This window comes from Protopterus annectens, chromosome 6.part0, assembly GCF_019279795.1.
Source record: "Protopterus annectens isolate FY-2018-M chromosome 6.part0, PAN1.0, whole genome shotgun sequence".
In the NCBI taxonomy this organism is placed as follows: domain Eukaryota; kingdom Metazoa; phylum Chordata; order Ceratodontiformes; family Protopteridae; genus Protopterus; species Protopterus annectens.
In genome coordinates this window covers 613537467-613554448 of record NC_056737.1, presented here as the reverse complement: position 1 = coordinate 613554448, position 16982 = coordinate 613537467, and the positions used below count along the sequence as shown (strand labels likewise).

Below are 16982 nucleotides of genomic sequence, written 5' to 3'. Positions count from 1 at the left end.
GGGCAGTCCCTCTTTGGGCAGTTGTGTCCTGCAAAGAAACTGAAAAAAATGGAAAATGTCCTGAGATTATAGGGCAAATATATTTCCTATATTTTATGTAATAGCTGCATAAAACAGTTATTCTGTATTTGAAACACCTAAATGTTTATAAGAAACAGAATAAGCAACTAAAATGTTACAAGGATAAGCTTTTATTTATATAAAAAACTGAAGTTATGTCCTTTTACTGGCTGTGGATATATTTTGCCCTGCAAAATCTGTCGTTTCTACCAAAAATGTCCCACTTTGGGCATTTGAAAAGGTGGCAACCCTATGTGCTATTTTAGATCTGGTGCCATCTGTAACGGATTATTGGTTTCCGTATAGTGCACCTAGTTTTTTTTGTTTTATTATAACAATGATTAACAATACAAAGTTTAAGATACAATTGTTATTCACCACATTTTCTCCAGAAGTCACCAGTTTTAGGTGGAATTGAGACAGAGCAATAAAATACAGTTGGGAAGTGTGGGCAGCCGTTAATTCCATCCCCAGTTAGAAAGAGTGACTGCAAATTCACATAACGTTCGAATTCCATGACGTACGTCTTGGAGAGACCTGTCAGCCTGCAACAACCAAAGACCGTGAGTAAGCCAATTCTGTGCGTATATAATTGCTGATCTGCAGCTGCTAAGCAGACTGAAGATGTTTAAAGTATTTCCATTAAAAGAAATATTTAGTAGAATAACTGGATATTTTGTTTAATTTGTTTGTTTATTTATTTAACTGGATATATTAAATGATAGATTTCACGTCCATACCAAAGGCAAACAGCTTGTACAAATTTTAAAAGATGATGGTACGATATCATTCACAAAATAAAGGTAGCATTATATTTATAATAGTTTAAGCTAGAAATCATCCTGTGGGAGATTCAAAAAGGTTACTGTGAGGATTAAGCCTGTTTTGCCCTTTGTGGTAATCATTTCTGATTGAGACACAGCCCTAATTATACCATAGGATCATAGGAGGTTACTTGGCTAATGGTCCAGGATCCCTTACAAGCTTAGCCAAGAGCTTATCCCCCAAAAAGAAACCTCCAAAAAGAGGTGCTACACGATAGTGGACTGTCTTTGTGGCCTACCACAAATTCTAATGAGGCATTCCATAGGCGTGACCTATGTTAATTAGCTATGTGCTCTCCCCCTGGAAATGACTGCTTGGCTGCGTAAGTCAGCTTGGATGGCCATTTTAATGGGCAGAGTCAAAAATTTACATTCACACATTACTTTGAGTAAGTGAAATTGCATTTGAGGTAAGTGCCAGGGAGTTTAGCGGACAGGTAGAGGTGGTGGAATGTGTGTGTGTGTGTGTGTGTGTGTGTGTGTGTGTGTGTGTGTGTGTGTGTGTGTGTGTAGATGTATTTGTGAATGGGTGACTGTGTCCATCAGTGTGATCTAGGGCACTAGATACCAGGGATACTATAACACAAGTAAAAAGTTAATAGAACAACAGGCTTCAGCACGCAGAGCAACTTGTTAACAATGTAAAGCTGTAGTCCTCTGCACGACAAGACACTAGGGATACTCTTTGAATTGTAAAATATGTTACTGAAACAAATTATAATAAAACTCGGTGGGGGGGTAGCTTCAAGCTCCATACCTTTGGCATGGCAATCCATAGAAACCCAGAGATTACATCTGCTCTGCTAACTGACAGGACTTGTTTTGGCTTGTATTTTGAGAACTATAAGAAGTATAAAACTCTTAAAGTCTGGCATTATTGATTGATAGTACATTAAATATGAGGAACAAAGCAGCGGCAAACTCATGGATAGTTGTGAATGGTGGGGGTGAGTCAATCTGAAACAATTATGCTGAAGACTTCGGGACAAATCCAGGAAGAGCACTAGATGACACCATAAGATTTTGTTCGCTATTACTGGGAAGCACTTACAATGTTCATAGAGCAACAGGTACAGCATCACCATGCACATTCTGAATTATAAAAGGAATGAAACTCTGCTATCGACATTATTGATTGACTATACCAATGAAATGTATGGACCTCGAGAGGTGCTTACGACACGAAAATGCTCATTGTAACTAACTGGGATTCTGAAGAGATATAAACATTAACCAAAATAAAGTCTTCTGTCATTGTGGCTAACATGTCTGTGAATGATATTTTCCCCAGTTGTTGAAACATCCCGTTTAATCTGCAGGTCTTGTATTATGTCAAGCCCCGTTTGTAGGGATGCAGTAGGTGCTCTACAAGTTAATGGCTCTTCTAAAAACTGTAAAGTGTGTAATTAAAGACAATAATCGTAACTATACAACTGTGTAATTCAACACATGTATCAGTCTGGAAGGAATTTATAAATTTGCAGTTTATATCTTGGAAATCGTTACAATAGTGAAGTTCATGCCGTCTGGAGCAGGAACACCTGTATTGTTTTGCACAGCATGTGTTGATATTCAAGGTTTGGACTCATGCTGACAGAGCCTAAAACCTTATCTGCTTCTACCGATTAAGTTGCGATCTGTGTATCATGCCTTTCAGCTATCCTTACTACTTAACATGTGTGCCCAATTTCTTCGTTGCCACAGGACTGCCTGTATTTTCCGACAAGTTTACTTATTTTACTGACTGAGGAAATTATATCATAAATGTTTTTTTTAAAGTAACTCATGCAAGTTTGTTCCAACTCGACTTCAGGTAAAACATAATCAAAATACAATCACTATAAGTCATAAAAGGCAGCCGATTAAAAAAAAAAAGATTATTATACACACATGCAAATAAGCACTCGTGCTGTAAAAGTTACCCCAAACAGGCAGCTCTGCAAAGAAGCCAAACAGCTGCATCCTTCGGCAAATATTTTTGCAACTCCTAAATTTTGTTAAGCACCTCCAATTGTTAAGTCACTTCATCATCACCTCAAACTCCACAAGTAAAACAGATTTCTTTTTTTACTGTGTTCTTTTTCACATGAAAAGAGTTGTCTAAAAAGGAACAGACTTCCACTGATACAGAAAGAAAACAAGACAACAAAAGCAGTTCACAAAACAATTTAAACGAAACACTCGAAAAGTAGTAACGGTGCAGAAATCCACAGAATATCCGACATTTTCATATAAAGCATTATTTCTACTCTTAAGGTACAATACTGCTCCTGCCTAAGGTTCTATATTATGGTTCCACATAATTGTCAAACACCCAAACCGGTCAGGCAAATATTACTATAGCACAGATAAGAAGTCTGTTGTAAAATGCTGGCATAATGCAAAATAATAAATAAATGAACCAGACTTGGATGCTAACCGCTTCTGAACAAGCAAACTGAAATACTGACCCAATCAGAAACAATAAAATCAGTGGTCCTAAAATGTTAGACTGCAACGTGTCCAAACTTAGCTCTCATAAATTCAGCACAAATAATTACAAGTCTGTAAGACAGCACACTTTAGTAATGTTTTAGGAAGAGAATGACTGACAAGCATTTTGAAGAAATAGCACATTTAAAACAGTTAAAGCCAGTAGTGCCCCTCACATACCCAGCTCAGCTGTGCAGTGCAGCGCTCAGTGCAAACTGGGGACCTTCTCCTTCTCAGAAACCTTGGATCAATGAACCCCTTCAGCTTCCACGTTCTGCAGTATTACCAGGTACCAGGGGGATCTGCGATATGCTGTGAGAAACTAAAAAGTTATCTCAGCACACTACAAGAACGTATTGTTTTAAACTACTCTGTTCGGGATGGTATGACGTGATGTTTTTGGCCCTTCACTGCAGAATACCCTTGCAGTGTCACGGTCCTCCTCTAGACTCTGTCCGATGAAAAAGGCAAAGCACACTTGGCCCTTCAACAGTTTAGGTAACTGCCCTGCTTCAATAAGTACAGCCAAAGTAACACACAAAAGGAGGTGAAATAATGAGGATTTCACAAGAACACCCTCTTCACAATTTATTTACAATGACTATGATATCTATGATTAACAACCTCAAAACAGTGTATCCCTAACATTCCCTAATATAAAATATTGGTAATGGACAATTTGTAACCTCACTGTTTTCGGACTTACAAACTTAAAAACTAACCATGAGCGAGGGTGTATCTACGTGCACTTAAAAGCCTATATCATATATAAATCTGGTAATCTGAAGTGATTTTTTATTTTTATTTTACTTGGCGATACTTGACAGGTCTCTTACTAGGCGCCTAAATTAAAACCGAGAGATGCGGTTGGAGGATCGTTATAAAAAAATACCATCTGACTACAAACTCCATTCGCATCTCTGAACATTAGGCGCGTTTGGTGATAGGATTCTAAGGGAAGATGCATCCGAGTTAAAAAAAAAAAAAAAAAAAGTTTATAAAGGGGCCGGCATCCGAGTTAAAAAAAAAAAAAAAAAAAAAAAGTTTATAAAGGGGCCGGCGCGCGCCAATGCCTAAATCCGCCACTGCAGTATGCCAATGACTCCACCCTGATTTGCTCAGCCTCTACCCCTACATATCTCCTTAGTTTAACCCAGAAAACCTTTAATACAGTGGAAAACTGGATCTCTAATCAACAGATGATATTAAACCCTAATAAAACAAAGCTATTGCTCTTCTCCCCTACTGGCAAATCCTCTCAACCTTCATTTACTGTAACATCTAACAATGGGACCATAATCTCACCAGATATGTATACCAAACTCCTGGGTGTTATAATTGACAACAACCTCAAATATGATATGCACGTAAACCAAACTATTAAAACCATTAGTAAAAAACTTGGCTCCCTATACAAAAACAAACCTTTTCTCACTCATCTAGCTAGGACTGCCATTGCCCGTACCTATCTGCTTTCAACTGTACTCTATGCCTCGCCAGTACTCACTAACTTGAACAAAACTGATCTCAGCAAACTCGCTAGCTGCTACAATCAAATTGCCACAGGAACTACCTACATGACACACCATTGTCAAAACCTAACCCTCTTAGGATGGCTAGAACTCCCCAGGCTAATTCAATATAATCAACTTACTGTAGTATTCAAGGTTATTAACCATCCAGAAAAACCGCCCTCCCTTAAAAACATTATCCATCCCTACAAAAATGCTAGTCCATTTTGTTCTACTACAAAACTTTTGGTTCTGTCTGTTAAAGCTAACAACCTATCTGGAGAATCTTTGTTTGCAAATTCAGTAGGCAAAACCTGGAATTCACTCCCATCTGACCTTGCTTTGAATCCCTTCCTTAATCAGTTCAAAAAAAATCTAACCCAGTATTTTAAAACTCACTGGTTATGTCCTTGCTCTAACCCTGATTAAAGCCTCATCTACTTCCATATCCCTGCATTTTTTTATTCACAGCGACTAACCTCTTACACTAAAATGTTTGAAAAGAGAAACTGTAACGTCTTTGCAGGTACTCTGTATATAAGCATCACCTATAGGTTTGATAAGAGAAACTGTAACATAATTTGTATATATTTCTGAATATAAACTGTATTCTTCATAGGCTTGAAATGTGAGACTGCAATTTGTATGTTAATACAGTATGTTTGTGCATATACTGTAACTACCTTGTCTTTATCTGTTTGTAAGTTTGGAGCTTTTCTCCATGGCCCTCCGCTGAAAATGGACATGTATCCAGTCGGACTATCCCAGTCAACAAATGGAAAATAAAAATAAAATATATAGGAGGCTGTCTCCTCAGAGAGGAGTCAAGGGGGCATGCTGTTTATATGCTTGTGACAACAGCAGCTTGAAATATGTTAGTGTTCTATTTCTTCTTTCAGTTGCATCCTTTTCTATTGTCAGAGTGGTACATAGAAGGTGGCTTCTTTTGGAGGGAGGAGTGAGGAGACATGCTGCATATATGTTTGATGGCAGGCACTTGAAATATATGACCTTGGCCGTTTGTGCCTTCACACCAATCAAAACACCAATGAATATACAGAAGGTGACTTTTTGTTTGTGAGGGCAGGCACTGTGTGTGTGTGTGTGTGTGTGTGTGTGTGTGTGTGTGTGTGTGTGTGTGTATGTATGTATGTATGTATGTATGTATGTGTCAGTGTGAGTGTGTGTGTGTTTTGGGGTGGGGGAAATAGACTCCTCTGTCCTTTGCATGGGGCAAAATTTCACCAAAGGCTACACCTAACACAACTCAGTATGATCTACTCTCTCAGGCAAGCAACTATCTTTTAGGCCCAAATTCAGCACCATCCAATCACTCACCAACAACGTTATCAGCAGTTGTGTGAATGGACTACTTAGTTGGGACATTTTCCTTGATTTGAAACAAGAGTTTGGATATATGCACAAGTTAGTGATATTAAAACTAAAACAAAGCGTCACAGATGAGTTTTGTGATTGGTTGAAAAGTTATCTGCATAACAGCACATTTAGTGTTTTCTCAAATAATACAAACAACCTACCCCTCCCTTGCAAACATGGGCGTCCTACAAGGCTTAAAACTTGAGTCCCTGTTATCGTCACTGTTTACTAACAAATTCTCATGGGAACCCTGAGATCTTACTTGTAGTATGCACTCCAGTGATATGGTGCAGCATCTACCCAACAAATCGGCTGTGCCCTTTAAAAGTACTTTGAACATACATAGAATTGGCTTCATAAAAACAAATTGATATTAAATGCAAAAAAGTTCATAGTTATGATATTTTATGAAGTATCAAATGTCTGTCCTTGGTGCAGCCTCTCAAAATGTTTAACCCTGATAAATAACCACTCCTAAATGTAGAATGGCAGAAGTACCTTGACTTTACCTTAGATCAAACAATTTCCTTTCTCCCACTTTTACAGTAATTCCAGAGGGTTCACACACAACTCAAAACAGCCCAAAGAACATTGCTTTTGCTAACCAAGTGAGGTAGGAAAGCCATAGCTATTAGTGTATTAATACCTAGGCTGGAACACTGCTTGCCCATCAAAACACTAAACTTCTCCCAAAGCATGACATAGTCTTGAAGATAGAGGATAAAATTCTGAAATTTATTCACCTAAGTCTTTCTAATGGGTACCATTGCCAGATAGTCATTAAATCCATCTGGCTTCAAATAGCAGGGAGAAGCAAACTTCTCTATTTCATTCCGTTACATTCTTAAACAGTAATACCAACCTCCACATCAATATTAGCTTACTACTTAACAGGTCAACAAACTTTCCCCTCATATCTCTCTCAAGAGAAATATTTACCCTCACAAAATCAAAATAGGACCATAAAGCCTAACTATTGAAATTTCAATATATAAATCTTGATCCTTTTAGGCATTTACCCCCATTTCATCTATATTTTCACCAGTTTTACTAATGCCTGATTTCTTTCTTCCACTATGATGTCCAATAGTGTTAATAGCATTTGTAATTCTCCGCTTTTTCTTGAAGTGACATGCATGTTTGTTAAACCTGCTCTCTGTGTATGAGCTTAAATCTGTATTGATAGCATACTACTGTTCGTGCATTTGAAAATTTGTATACACTCTCTGCGAAGATTATGTACCGCATTCTAACATGTGTTAAGTATGTGATTAACTTGCACAAAGTGTTCTGTTGCCTTCTTGGCCTGGGTCATGCGTGAAAAGGGTCTATGAATCAGCGTACCTACCCAATTAAAAAATAAAAAAAAAATATATATATATATATATATATATATATATATATATATATATAGTTTCACTTTATAATCTCGAAATACTGAAATATCGAATTTCAGTATCTCGCAACTATAAAGCCAAAAAATCAAAAACCCGAAACTTTAAAACCGTGAACTTTCAAACCACGAACTTAATAGGTTCATAGGTAGATACTAGGCTATCTGCCCTAAGGCATTTATAAGCCTAGCCAAAGTGTATTTGGCTTCTGCCTCCCTATTAGATTAGCCTACTGTGCCTCTGTAAAGTAGGTCACAGAAGGTACCCTTTTAAGATTAGTTTACTGTGCCTCTGTCTAGCAGGGACACAGGAGAAATCCCAGGGGTGAATTTGCGATTTCCCATCCACGCGTCCAAATTTCGCTTGAAGAGGGTCAGCGAGGGGCTATGTCTAACATGAATTGGGATTCTATTCCAGAGTGAGGGGAGCCTCTGGGAAATTAATCTGTCCCTCCAGCATGTCCTATTTATTTTTGTGCTGAGGTTTAGGTCCCTGGAACGTGTAGCTCTAAGGGACTTGGATTTTTTGAGGTGGAGCATGTCCATTAATTCTGGGTTTGACATGGCTTTATACGTCAGGCATAGATCGCCTCTGAGTAGGCGGTAAGCAACTGAGTAGAGCTGGAGTTTCTTTAGTCGAGCTGCATAGGACATCTGTTTGTAGCCCATGATCCTCTTGGTGAGGTACTTTTGGGGTCTCTCCAGTTGCTGCAGGAGTCGGGTAAGGTACATCCCAAAAGGGGCATTGTATTCAATTATGGGCCTGATGAGTGATGAGTAGAGGGGCACAATGACCTCTCTTGATCTAGATGCGAACCCTTTCGTGATAAGGTGGGCTATATAGAAGGTCTTTCTAACCACTTTGGCAACGTGATTATCAAAGGAGAGATTACTATCTACGTTGGTCCCCAAATCTCTAATTACTTCTTCCGTACTTAATGGATTACCACCTATGTGGTAATTTGTGGGCACCTTGTTTTTCCCAAAGGGGATGACTATGCACTTTTAGCATTTAGCTTGAGGCCATGGCTCTGGCACCAAGCATCCGTCTCTGTGAGACCCTTTTGGAGGATGCTTGTGTCAGCTGAAGATTCGATTATGGCCCCCAGTTTGCAGTCATCTGCGAACTTTGTCAGCCATAATCCCCCTGTGTTAGCCTGAACCTCAGAGAAGTATATACCGAACAAGAGAGGTCCCAGAACTGAGCCCTGTGGGATGCCACTTGTAACTGGTTTGGATTCGGACATGGCACCTGCGATTCTGACCATGTGGGTTCTATCTCTGAGCCAGTTTGCAACCCATCTTGTGATATAGGGGTTGATATTTAAGCTGGTAAGCTTATTTATGATGCCCGAGTGGGGTATTGTGTCGAAGGCTTTTGCGAGGTCCAGGTAGGCTGTGTGGACTACCTTGCCCTCATCTATGGCTTTGGTAACTGTTTCAAAGAAATCAACTAGGTTTAAGAGGCAAGATCTGCCCTTAAAGCCAAATTGGGTAGGGTCCAGTGTCTGGAGGCTCCCAATGTCTTTGTTTGAGCTCCATGATAATACACTCCATAGTTTTACAGACCAGACTAGTCAGGCTTATGGGGCGAGAGTTTCCGGGGTCCGTTGTGGCACCACCTTTGTGGAGTGGGACCACTGTAGCTGTACGCCATTCTTTGGGTACATATCCTGTAGTAAGGCTAAGTTTGAACAGTGACTTAATGTGAGGGTTCAGTTCTTCTTGGAGTTCGTGTAAGACACAGCCTGGGACACCGTCCTGTCCCATAGATGCTGTGTTTTTTGCTTTGGAGACGGCAGCTTTCACCTGTGCATCTGTGATATCAGGGAGGTTACATTCAGTTGGGATAGGCGTTTGCTCCTTTGGGGGGGAAGGGGGGGGAGAAGTTTGCACTGAATCTGTCTGCCAGGATGTTGGCTATGTCTGTAGGTTTGGTATATTTTGTACCGTTATGCAACAATTCAGAGCATATCTGGGAGTTTCCACCCATGTTTCTGACATAACTAAAGAAGGCCTTGTGATTATCTTTAGTGTCTAGGGCAATTTGTCTTTCGAAACTGGCCTTTGATGATTTTATGAGGGATTGAAGTTTCTTGCTAATACTGATCAGAGATGCCTTCCCTTTTTGGGATTTTGCTCTGTCATGTAGTAGCTTCCTCCTTCTGTTGTATAGCTTATTTATGGTTGGGGTCCACCAGACCGGTCTCCTGTTTTTGGAGGAGTGAGTCTTGGTTTTATTTGGGATAGCACGATCCATGCATTCCTGCAGGTGCTCATAGAATGCATTTGTAAAGGATTCTGCAGATTGGGCTGTATTATCCTATGTCCCAGGGGCTTTGAAGGATTCCACCTCAGTCTTGAGAAGGGCAAAGTTGGCTTTTGAGAAATTCTTTACAGTGATTTCCTTGGCTGGGGGTGAGGACGGGATATGGATGTCCAGGGAAATTTGTTTATGGTCTGATCTTACCAGTGAGGGGTTTACCTCTGGTGTGGAACAGAGTCCCCATGTTGGTGATGACCAAGTCCAATATGTTGTTCCCTCTTGTGGGAGTGGTGACCAGTTGTTCCATTGCGTTAGAGTTTATAAATTCAAGGAACCGTTGGGCGAGGGTGTTTGGGCTTGAGTAGTTTTCCCAGTCAATGTTTGGGTAGTTGAAGTCACCCAATAACATATTGTTTGGAGAGACCTTCATATTCTCCAGTGTTCTCAGGAATGCCAAGTGGGGTTCCTGTAATAGGGTGGGTGTTCTGTAGCAGGCTACAAACTGAAAGGCAGTTTTGCCCGCTGTTAGTTGCACATGGATGGTTTCCGAAGCTTTGTGCAGTGCCACTAACCTGGAGGTGTAGGTATCTTTGATGAATATAGATACTCCCCCTCCTTTTGTGCTTCGGTCCAAGTTTTGGGGCCGAAACGCATGGTATGAGTTATAACCTGGTAGTGCTGGGGTGCTCTCAGGAGCCTTGAACCAGGTTTCTATTACTGCACAGACATCGATTTTCTCCATACTGAGGAGAGTCTCGAGTGCGTGCATCTTGAGGTTTAGACTTCTGGCATTGAGTAGCATTACCTTTAGTTTTTTTATCTTTGGGTTGTCTATGGAGGTGGGTTTGTCCTTTGAGCCTTGCCTAAAAAAGGCACTATGGGGGTGGCAAGAGCCTTGGCCAGTATAAGAAAGCCTAAGGGTGACAGGTGCAAGCCGTCCCTAGCGAAGCGACATGGCTTGTCGAGCATGTCATCCCAGGCTGACAGACACTGGATCCCCTTTGAATGACACCAATACTTTAGCCAATTGTTGAAACTGATTATTTTGTCTTTATACTGTGGCATCATTCTTGGTGAGGGCAAGATGCTACTCAAGGTCAGGGACATACCAGCCTGGGCTACATGGTCAGAGAGCTCCTTTATGTCTCTTTTCATGTAGTCCAGGGAGGTACGTCTCAGGTCATTCACACCAGCATGGACAATGACGGAGTCATACTTGTACTTGCTTTGGAGTGACCTGAGTGCTTGCGTTATGTGGCGGATCCTGGCACCCGACAGGCAGCTTACAGTGACCTTCTCCTTGTTCAGTCTGGTGAGTGGGACATCAGTGTGCAGGACAATAGAGTCCCCTATAACAAGTGTATTTGGTGTGTTGTTTGGCCTTATGGGCTGTGACTGACAGGCACACTGATTTTGTGAGATATGTGATTTGTGGGTATTGTTGAGGGGTGGCTGTTGCTTGGATATCTGCTTAAGGAGGTCTTTGCTGTTTAGGCAGATTTTTATTTAGAGCCTCTGAGTATGATTTGTGTGTTTATGTGTTGGGTATGCAGATGCAATAGGTCTGTGTGAGACTGGATTTGTGGTGTGGGTGGTTACCTTTTCCTCCTGACTGTGCCAGTCTTGGGTTGAGAGAGCTCTGCCTCCAGTTTGGCTGTGTAACTGCATCTCTCACATGTATTAGAGTTTGTTGGAAGGAGGAGAGGGTTGTCTGTGTACATAAGGCAATTGTAACATTGCCTCAAAATTCCCAGATTCACCAGCTGGACTGGATAGTAACCTTGAAACTGACCCTTGGACATACCAGATTAGTACAGGGAACTGTTTTTTTACCTATCAGATTAGGGAATGGAACTGATTTTTCACTTGATCAGGATGGACCAATCAGGAGTCTAATACTTATGAGAAGTCAAGGAGGGTGTAGTGCTTTAGTTAGTTAGTGTTTCCTTATAAGAGCTGAGCAAGTGCAGGGCTTTAGAAAGAGAATAGAGTGGTTACTTTGAGAGTTTGAACAGTTCTAAGGGAAAAAGTGAAGAGCAGACTTTGTGGAGCCTGGAATAGTTTAAACCTGTTTAGGTGGCGCTGCCCGACGCTGCTCAGTGCGCAAAACCACACAAAAAGAGAGTTGTAGGGTTTTAAGAGAGAGAGATCAAGGAGTTTAGAATTGACCCAAAATGGCCAATAAAACTACAGCTTTTAGGTAGTAACCACTCCTCCAGGGACAGGCAGGCTGTTCAGTGTTAACCACTCCCACTGGTGAACACAGAGACTTCCCTTTAGCCCAAGCAAGCACTGGCCTTCTAGAAACTTCCAAACAGTTCAGAACAGCAAATCTGTAACTGAACTTTCGTAACTTTCAGAAAGTGGGAAAAAAGCAAGATTTTTTTTTTTTTTTCTTTTTGTTGCAGTTTAAAGGTAGCAGAGATACACAAGCAGAATAATAATCACAACAGTGCAATAAATGACCCCACACTTGAGTGCTAGGCCAAAATCAGGTAAAATGCAGTTTTTAGAGAAAAAAATGATTTTAAATTAAGTGCAACACAGGAAATGCAGTAAACAGGCTTTAGATGTGTTCCAAGTACTGTTACGGTTACAGATATAAACTTTAGCAAGCCGGAAAATGCCAAAAAGTAGGCGGCAAAGCAGTAAAACTTAAAAAAAATCAGAAGAAAATACTTAAAATCACAAAAGTGGCTCCTTTTCTTCTCTCAGCATTTTCTCCTCTTGGTAGGTGCTTCAGCAACAACTAGCAAGCCTGAAAAGATGCCAAAACCACAAGGCAGCCTGGTTTTAAGAGAGAGAGATCAAGGAGTTTAGAATTGACCCAAAACGGCCAATAAACTAACAGCTTCTAGGTAGTAACCACTCCTCCAGGGACAGGCAGGCTGTTCAGTGTTAACCACTCCCACTGGTGAACACAGAGACTTCCCTTTAGCCCAAGCAAGCACTGGCCTTCTAGAAACTTCCAAACAACACAAACAAAACAATACACCACAGAAACACAAATACACCTACTTGCTGACACTGCAAAAAACCAAACCAACACACACAAACACAACAAAACTAACACAGAAACAATCAATCTTGCTAAAAGCAGTGGTGCAAGCCCCCCTGCACCTCGCATGTGGGGGGGAGCCACACCCCACTTATATATACTAACTCCGAGTTCGCACTAAACACGCAAACACATAAACTCACCACTACACACACACTAAAATCCCTACCCAATACCCTTACAAAAACACCACTTGCCTCAAACCCCAGCTAAATCCACAAACCGCACCTCACATCACATACACGAACACATAATGGCGAATGCGACATTTCCGCATTTGTTATTATGCAGTTTTGCATAACTGCACTTTTGACTTCATAGTCTCGAAGTACTGAAATTTAACTTTATTTCGAGATTATAAAGTGTAACTATATATATATATATATATATATATATATATATATATATATATATACACATATATATATATATATATATATATATATATATATATATATACACACACACATATATATATTTATATATATATATATATATATATATATATATACACATATATATATATATATATATATATATATATATATATATATATATATATATATATATATATATATATATACACACACACACACACACACAAAATAAATACAGTGAATACATGCCGGTTATGTTCAAAAGAATAAAAAAAGTATTAACGAATTGGTTTATTTAGTTAGATCCATCTTTTTAATAAGCATATAGTCTGTTTTGTGTAGAAGATGAGTAAAAATTATTTGTCTTGTATCTGTAAGTTAAAAAAAAAAAGAATGCTTTCATTTATATTTATGTGTTTCATTTTGTTTTCTTTTAGGATACTGATCTGTCAAGAAATATGCCTGGCAAGGTTAAGGTATCGGCACCTAATCTTCTAGCAACAAAGAAGAAGTAATACTGTGCAAAATTTGCAGCACCTAAAATCTTCTAGCAGCAAAGAAGTAATACTGTGCAAAATTTGCATTTCATAACTATGTATTCTGCAGCTAACTGCCATCATGGAAGGAGATTCTTTACCCAAGTTCCCTAAGGTGGAATTGAATAAACAACATTAAATGAAAGTGCAATTAAAAATACTGTAGATGGAATGGGAATAAGTTATAAGATGGCAATTAAGTAGGTAAAATCAAATCTGAATATAAGCAGTTTATTTTGCATTTCTAAAGTTTGTAAGCTACATGATCATAAACATATGCTAATGTACAGTATGAATTCTGATATTGTTTATTTCTGGTCCTGTATATTCACAGCTGTTTATACATTGTATGAAAGCATGTAATTAGTTGTAAAATAATAATTGGATTGGAATGTGAAAAACCTCTGGTTAATGTTCTAAATTTAATGCTAATCACTGCTGATGGTTTTCTAAGTAAATCGGTAACAAAAAGGACTTGTAAAGAGCTTTATTTCTCCATTGTTAAAACGAAGCATAGAAGTTCTGCAAGGAATAGAAAGCACACACAGCTCACAAGACTCTTGTATCTTAATACACAAATCAAGGCCTTCAGGAACATAGCCAAGTATTGGCATTCTATAATTACAGCCTCATATTGTTGTCCCCCAATATGCCTAACATCTATGAAACATACTCAGTTCTCTAGTTTTTGCCCTGTACACGGAAGCGAGATAAAGCACAGTTTGAATATGTGTCTCCTGTAGACATAAAATAGGTTATTTCTCTAATGAGACATCCTGTTATAAAACTGTACACAAGTCTTTGTTGAAGCTACTAGCTTAGAGAGTTATAGACATCTTTTGGCTTTTCTGAACCTTTCTATTTCTGAGAGGAGGTCAGGAAAAATATACTTGATTGAGTACATTGAGGGTAGTTAGTTGTATCCTTATTTATCTTTATAGAATACCACCAAGTGATGAAAGTCCAGTGCTTCCTTTCTTTCAAAATGATTACATGTCCTGCCACATTTATTTTCTTCATTTTGAAAGAGGCCTTCTTTTTTCAGAACCATTCAGTATAATTCATTGCTTTAAAATTTTGTATTAGTTTTGAATCCTTATTTGTCTATGTAATAACCTGTCAAGGTAGATGTGTGCCCTGCATATTTGGGCACTGGTGATAATTCTGTCTGTTTATATAGATGTTCTTCGTGTTTCACTGTTGCAGTCATTACATTTGGGTAATCTGCTGGCAGGTTGTCCTCAGTCGGCCTGATTAACAAAGTCGTGGGTCCTGTGTCGGTTGTTGTCCCTTCTTCCATGTCGTCAGGGGTATAAAACATGCAACCAACGCCATTACATCAGTCTTTCTTGCCACGTGGTGCCCGAAGCAGAAGCAGTTCGCAAGTGCCGGTCGGCCGACTCCTGAAATTTTCGTTTTCGAGTTTCAGATCCGACTAAGTACCCCTTTGGGGAAACTTTTCTTGCTCCTTACCGATGTCAGTAAAAGTTAATAATTGCATTACTTGTGGGAAGCAAATATCTCATAAGGATTTTCATTTGTACTGTATTCCTTGGCTAGGCCCTGGCCACAATGTACCTTGCTGTCGATTTTGTGCTTTATTTAATCAACGCACTATCAAACGTCGGTATATTTTTGCTTCTAAATACTTTGGCTCACAATTTAATTATCCAGAAAGTACTTTCCCTCATGAGCATGGGGGCTATTCAACCAGTACCAGAAGAGGAGAAGGGACAAGGTTTCTATTCAAGACTTTTCCTGGTACCCAGAAAAGGCAAATCATGGCGTCCAATTCCGGACTTACCTACTCTAAATGCCTTTCTGGACATTCCAAAATTCAAGATGCTGATCACCAGTTACTTCCTATGCTAGGCAAAGATGCCTGGTTGGCAACTCTAGATTTAAAAGAGGCTTACCTGCATATCCCAATCAGGGAATCTTGCAGAAGATACCTCCACTTCAAAGCAGGCTACTTGCATTACCAGTTCTCTGCACTGCCCTTTGGCTTATCTACTGTGCCCAGGGTCTTTACAAAGTGCCTGGCTCCAGTAATTGCATTTTGCAGGCAAAGAAATATTCAAATATATCCATACCTGGATGATTGTCTAATTCAGGCAGAAAACAAGGACACTTCTAAACCATCTGGTGCTTATAAAAAGGGTTCTAACTTGTCTAAGATACACTATGAACGAAAAGAAATCACAACTGGTACCCTCTCAAAAAATTACATTTCTGGGTGCAAGCTTGAATACAACTGCCCAGATGGCTTTCCTTACGCCAGAGAAGCAAATTAATTTGGTGACTTACTTCAAACAGGTGGCCACAAAAACCCTGCTTTCTGCAAGGCAATTACTGCAAGCCTTGGGGTTCATGGCCTCCTGCATTCTTCTAATTCCCTATGCAAGACTGCATATGAGGAAACTTCAGCGGTACTTAAAAAGTCTATGGAGTCAGCATTGTCACAGCCTGGAAACAATGATTCCTATCATACCTTGCCTGCAACAAGAGTTCCTATGGTGGGCATAGGCCTGCCACCAAAACAAGGGACTGCCATTCACACCACTCCCTGCTGTCCAAACCCTAACTACAGATGCATCAGACTATGCTTGGGGGGCACATCTGGCAGGGAAGTGCTCAGGGCAAATGGAACCCAAATCAAATGCACCTTCATGTCGATCAAAAAGAAATGCTAGCTGTACAGAATGCACTGACAGCCTTCAAAGACTACCTTCATCCAGTACAATTAATGATAAAGACAGACAACACCACAGTTATGTGGTACATAAGCAGGGGGGTACACACTCCTACCCCCTTTGCAGACTAGCCGTGGCATTGTGGAACACGGCCTTGACCTATCAAGTACAACTACAAGCTCAGTTCCTGCCAGGAAAGCTGAATACTCTGGCAGACGAACTAAGCAGAAATCTCATGGACCCACACGAATGGAAACTGGAACCACGGATTTTAAACATGTTGACACTCAAATGGGGGAGCCCAGACATAGATCTTTTTGCCTCACCCTAGAACTATCAGTTGGACAAATTTTGCAGAAGAACTCATCACAAAAAAACCTGGAAAGTGGATGCTCTATCCTTCAGCTGGAAAAAC

General features: G+C 39.9%; 1 protein-coding gene across 1 annotated transcript in view; it reads left to right on the top strand.

The window, feature by feature from the left end:
- Window positions 1–14348, top strand: part of NEMF (nuclear export mediator factor) — a 1922187-nt gene extending 1907839 nt beyond the window's left edge. Inside the window, exon 33 of the mRNA XM_044074284.1 lies at window positions 13776–14348. Within this exon, the coding sequence (XP_043930219.1) occupies window positions 13776–13853 (78 nt within the window). The 3' untranslated portion in view covers window positions 13854–14348. The remainder of the gene's footprint in view (window positions 1–13775) is intronic.
- The last annotated feature ends 2634 nt before the right edge of the window (window positions 14349–16982 follow it).